Source organism: Vigna angularis, chromosome 6 (genome assembly GCF_016808095.1).
Source record: "Vigna angularis cultivar LongXiaoDou No.4 chromosome 6, ASM1680809v1, whole genome shotgun sequence".
Lineage (NCBI taxonomy): Eukaryota > Viridiplantae > Streptophyta > Magnoliopsida > Fabales > Fabaceae > Vigna > Vigna angularis.
In genome coordinates this window covers 31528972-31534618 of record NC_068975.1, presented here as the reverse complement: position 1 = coordinate 31534618, position 5647 = coordinate 31528972, and the positions used below count along the sequence as shown (strand labels likewise).

Sequence of the window (5647 nt, the reverse complement as noted above, 5' to 3'; positions counted from 1 at the left end):
ACTAAAACTATCTGTATTACACATAAAACAGACACCAACAACATCACCACCTTCATCAACTTTTGAACAATGAAAACTGATTTTTGTAAATTCAGTATCATTTTCCTAGTACTATCCATGTCTTCACTCTTCACTAGTGTTTCTTTCTTTCCTTCACTGTTGAACAAACTTCCCCTTTCGTCACCACCAATATCATTGCACCATTCGAAGAAGTTGCAACCACTTTCTTCACCACCATTCTGTAAAGACAACATTCAACTTCATTAGGGAGTACCACCTTCTTCTCACAAACAGTACCAGAACTTAATTAGGTTGAGTTCAATGTAACATACCTTATACTTGGAGCATCCCCAAAATTGCTTGCCCCGATTCTTCGTAGTTTTGGCAGTTCTCACCACACAACTTTGACCACAGTAGCAGATCGGTGAAGGCGTACCATTTTCCTTCCGCCTGGCACTGCAACTCGATGAATACCAAGAGTGCTCCTTCGACATTGTCTTCGACCTCCTATCACACAATTTTAATTTAGGGATTTCACCTTCAAATAAAACCACGAGCTACCTGACCCCAAAATACAACCACGAGCTACCCTAATGTTTCTAATTTCCCCAATTTCGCAGATTTCCCCAACTTTGAAGACACCAAGTATGGCTGAGTAATTTCTCACGCAAAACTCCTCCACGTGATTCACCACCAAATGTTACAAGCTTTTACTCGAAACCACCGATACATCACTACAATTTCATAAAACGAAAGGGTATGGCTGAGTAATTTCTCACGCAAAAGCGGTGCTCCCCAAATGCCAGCACACCTCCAACGAACCCTAACTTCGCAGATTTCCCCAATTTCTCAGACAGAAGCTACCCAAAAAACGAAACATTACTTGATATGTTTAATAATTTCTAATTATATTTTTATTTATTAATATATTTAACATTAGTTAATAATTTCTAAAAATGAAAAAAATCCACGAAGGATGCCACCTGGATGCTCAGCTTCCACTTCATAACAAAGTTAACGTACGTTAACTACATTTAACGGAGATCCTATAATTGAATCACATTTACCAAATTAGGGACCCAATTGATCACTTTAAAAATTGGAGGACCCAACTGAAACGAACCCGCAAATATAGGGACCTCCGAACCTATTAAACCTAACTTTTATTAACCACACAATTTCTCTCTCTCTATATATATTTTTTAATATGTAATGATAAATAAACGGAGAAAAAACAAACTAAAGAAACAAAATAATAATCGTGTTACCAAATTAATAAAAAAATTAAATTACCGTAAGATTCTAATTCAAAAATATATATAAAAAATTAAATACAGTAATAAAATAAGAAAATCTAATAAAAACTTGATTAAAATATTAATATAAAATTGAGTAATGCAATAAAATAAAAATATCTGATGGAGATTAATATATTATAATCTACTAGGAACTTAAAATTTAATTATAATTTTTTAAAAACATAATATAAATTATTATATATATTGTAGGACGAATAATATAACATTTATATAAATATACTGCGTTACTATTAATAATATTAAATTTATGTAGTGATTTCGTCTTCTTTTTGTTCACCTTTTAAAATAACTCATGATCTCCTTATCTTCAAAGATAATTTATGCTTCAAATGATATTAATTTATAAGTTATTTTAATGAAATTATCTTATTCAAAAGTAAACATCGTTGTCATTTTTTTAATATTTAATTTAAAGAGAGGGAATAATAATGTAAAAAAGAAAAAGGCACGAGTATATGACATGAAATAAAGTTGGAAACCCACGTTAGATTTAAGTTAACTTCTAAAAGTTCAACAACATTAATAATTCACCAGCTCTCAAATAAACAACACTTCTAAAAGGTAGTTGCTGCTTAGTGGTGGAACTAATAAACAACTCACTTGTATATTATTTATTATTAAAATAATAGTTTATTTCAATAAAAATGTAAATCTAATTGTCAAAATTTCATCACCTTCAAATATAACAACTTGGAAAACTGCATATCGGAATTAATTGACATTTTCAAACATATAAAATCCAGTTTTAATCTTGAATCCCAAAAACAAAAAAAAAAACAAAAAATAGTGCTTATAAAAATAAAACATTTTTTCCAGAGACGATTAAAATAAAAGAATTGCTGAATTTTATTCTTACATGTTTTCAGTTTTTCTAATGAAAAAAAAAATTGACAGATTTTTTAATAATATTTTAATACAGTCATTTTTTTTATTGATTTATTATTTATTTGTTATTACAGTGACTTATTCTAAACCTTTAAAAAAATATGTTAACGTACCAGTACTCTTTCCGTTGTAGTAGGTTGTTGACTTTTAATGCAGTGATTAAAATTAGTACTTAGAGTACGTACTTAGTCATATTCTAAGCTCAACTTGACACTTGCGTTCTGACTGAAATTTAACCAAGAATGGGTAAAGAACAAGTGTTCATACCATTTGTTTATCTTTGCAAGTAACCAAGTAAGGAACCGTAACTCATGTGTGGGATTTTAAGCAACCAATGAAGAAGATATTGTAAGGGAAAGGGTCAGCAAAAGGCCAAGTCCTCAACATTTCACGACCACTTCCTTTCTCTTCAGTTTTGGTTTTGTGTATAAAACTCAGATCACCATTTCGTATGTAATCCAAAACTCTAATTCCATGGCCTCCTTACAAATCTCATCTATGTATCTTTCTTCTTTTTCCTTCAAGACAAAACATGTTGCTGTGTCCAAATTCAGACCAATGCCTTTGTTACTTCCAAAGATGTCATTTCAGGAAACCAACTGTGAAGAGAACGTCAAACCAAAAACATTGTACGATGAAAGTATACGTAATCTTGATACTCCCAACAACAACAATAAGGTCACCACCACCACTAAATTCCTTGCAATTTTAGAGTTGGTAACCGACAGGATAGAAATGCACCACAACGTTGGGGAGCAACGTGACAATTGGAACATCCTTCTTTTGAACTCCATCAACATGATTACTCTCTCAGCCGCAACCATGTCTGGTCTTGCTGCCACGTGTCCAGGTTCAGGTGCACCGTTGCTGGCTCTTAAACTATCTTCCACGCTCTTGTTTTGTGCTGCCACAGGGTTAGTACTCGTGATGAACAAGATCCAACCCTCACAGCTCGCCGAGGAACAACGAAACGCGACGAGACTGTTTAAGTGCCTGCAGAGAAAAATGGAAGGCACCGTTGCTCTTGGAAGTCCTTCGGAGGAAGATGTGAACGATGTGATAGAGAAGGTTTTGGCTCTTGATAGAGCTTACCCACTTCCCCTTTTGGGAGCTATGCTTGAGAAATTCCCTGAAAAGTTTGAGCCTGTTGTCTGGTGGCCTAGGCCTAATAAGATTTTACAATCCCACAAAGGAAAGGCAAAGAGAGAGAAGATGGAAGAAGAGTTAATGAATGGATGGAGTGAAGAACTAGAAATGGAACTGAGGGAGGTTGTTGAAGTGGCAAAGAGAAAAGATTTTGAGGACTATGAAAGGTTAGGAAACATGGTGTTGAAGATCAGCAAGAGTTTGGCCATGTTAGGGCCTTTGCTCATGGGCATTGCAACAATTGGGTCAGTGTTTGTGGACAATATAGGGTGGTGGTCTTGGACATATTTGGTGACCCTTTTGGCGGGGTCTCTGGCTGCTGTAGTTAACTCATTTGAGCATGGATGTCAAGTGGGAATGGTGTTTGAAATGTACAGATTCTGTGGAGGGTTTTTTCGTTTGTTGGAAGAAACTGTTGAGACAACACTAGAAGAGAAAGATATGGAGAAAAGGGAAAATGGTGAAGTGTTTGAGAACATGGTGGCTATGCAATTGGGAAGAAGCGGGTTTCAGCTGAGAGAGCTTGCCTCCAAGTCTGCTTCATGTCGTAGGGAAGGAATTGCCATAGATGAATTTGCTAGCAAGCTCTTCTAGTAAACGTACATGTTTAATGTTTATTATTCATAGTTTTTATTAATAGATATTTATATATAGAAATAGTTAGTCCACCATTCCATATTGTTATTGATAAGAAAATGTAGAACTATTCACGACAATGAATGAATTTACTAACTCGTAGTTCTAGTAAGTCAGGTATGATCCCTAATTAGACAGAGAAAAACAGTGCTTATACCCACGCATTCATCGCACATCACTAAACCTTCGTAGCATTCTTGTATAGTGAAAAAACAAATAGCTACTAGTTTCTTGCTCGAGCTCACAAAGCAAACAGATTCGATCATTTACTTAACACTCTATAAAAGATCATCCTTATAAGCATTAAACATTTTCCATTGGAAGGTTATAAATTTAACACTTGTTTCTTTACAATACCATTCAGTCATAAAAATAAACTATTATTTTTAAATTGGGTAGTTTCTTTTTTCAAAGTTTATAATAATAAATATTTTTAAAAATACAAGTAGCGGATCATTTTCAAAGATTAAGAAAAAAGAAATTTAAAATTTTAAAAATGATGTGCTATAATAATATCTAAAAAATAAATTAAATTCCTATATTATAATTTAAAATTAAAATGTTATTTCTACACACGAACTTTCCACTCTTATCTAAATGGTTTAGTTTTTTAGATTTTGTTCGCTTGAATGGATTTGGAGGAGAGTGATTGAATGGATTTGAGAGGATTTGAAAATAAATTTTTTTTTGTTTATTTGAGTGGATTTAGAGGTAGGTGAGAGTGGATTTGGAAGTACATTTTTTTACATCAATCAAATTCTACACTAATTCTCACAAATGTTGCTTCCAAATTCACTCTCACTTACCTCCAAATTCACTCAAATAAACAACAACAAAATTTATCTTCAAATCCACTCAATCACTCTCCCTCAAATCCATTCAAGTGAACAAAGGATTAGTCTTTTAGTCATTATTGTCTTCATTGATCCATTCTTTTACTCATCAAATAGTGTTATGACAGTATATGCATAAGATACTTCAATGCAAGTGAGTAAATGTTAGATTGCAAAGATATTAAGTGTAGTAATCAATGTAATGAATTATCCTACTTAAATTTTTTGTTTATAGAAATTGTAATGGATTTTTATTTTTCACTATGACTTAATTATGATCAACCATATCTTGATACAATTATCTAATTTATTTGTATTAAACTATTTTTGAAATTATTAATCACATCAAACGTCAATTAATTTAACCAACGCGAACTAGAGAGATACCAAGAAAACGCAAGCATCATAATTAAATAATGCCACATCATAAATTAAACATTCAATTCCACATCATCATAATTTAAATCTCATTTCCATGTAATAAAATCATCAGCATGTCTATTGTGCACCATATCAGCATATATTGACGCTGTTTTTTTTTTCACTAACGGAAATGACACATTTTCAAAATTGAGAATCCAACTTAGAAAAAGAGGTCTGAATTGAAATTTCTATTCAAAAAGTTTTAATGAATAAATAAATATGTTAATTTTAATTAGGTATTTTTTAAACTCTTAAGATAAATTAATTACTTATAATTTAAATTGTAATAAATTAATTTAGGTTCATCTACTTAAAATAAAAGTAAGATTTGAATCATTTAATGAATTAATAATGTGATTGAAATTTATAAAAAAAATACTTTTAAGTAATTTATATAAAGAATTT

At 31.9% G+C, this 5647-nt stretch overlaps 1 protein-coding gene across 1 annotated transcript; it reads left to right on the top strand.

Annotated features, from left to right (window-relative positions):
• Window positions 1-2572: 2572 nt before the first annotated feature.
• On the top strand, window positions 2573-4011 carry LOC108341634 (probable F-box protein At4g22030). Its single transcript, XM_017579293.2, has one exon. The coding sequence runs from the start codon at window positions 2679-2681 to the stop codon at window positions 3942-3944; it is 1266 nt and encodes a 421-aa protein (XP_017434782.1). The 5' UTR covers window positions 2573-2678; the 3' UTR covers window positions 3945-4011.
• The last annotated feature ends 1636 nt before the right edge of the window (window positions 4012-5647 follow it).

What these genes read in the sequence shown, in the direction of transcription:
- LOC108341634 (XM_017579293.2), top strand. Translation starts at nt 2,679, where the DNA reads ATGGCCTCCTTACAAATCTCATCTATGTATCTTTCTTCTTTTTCCTTC.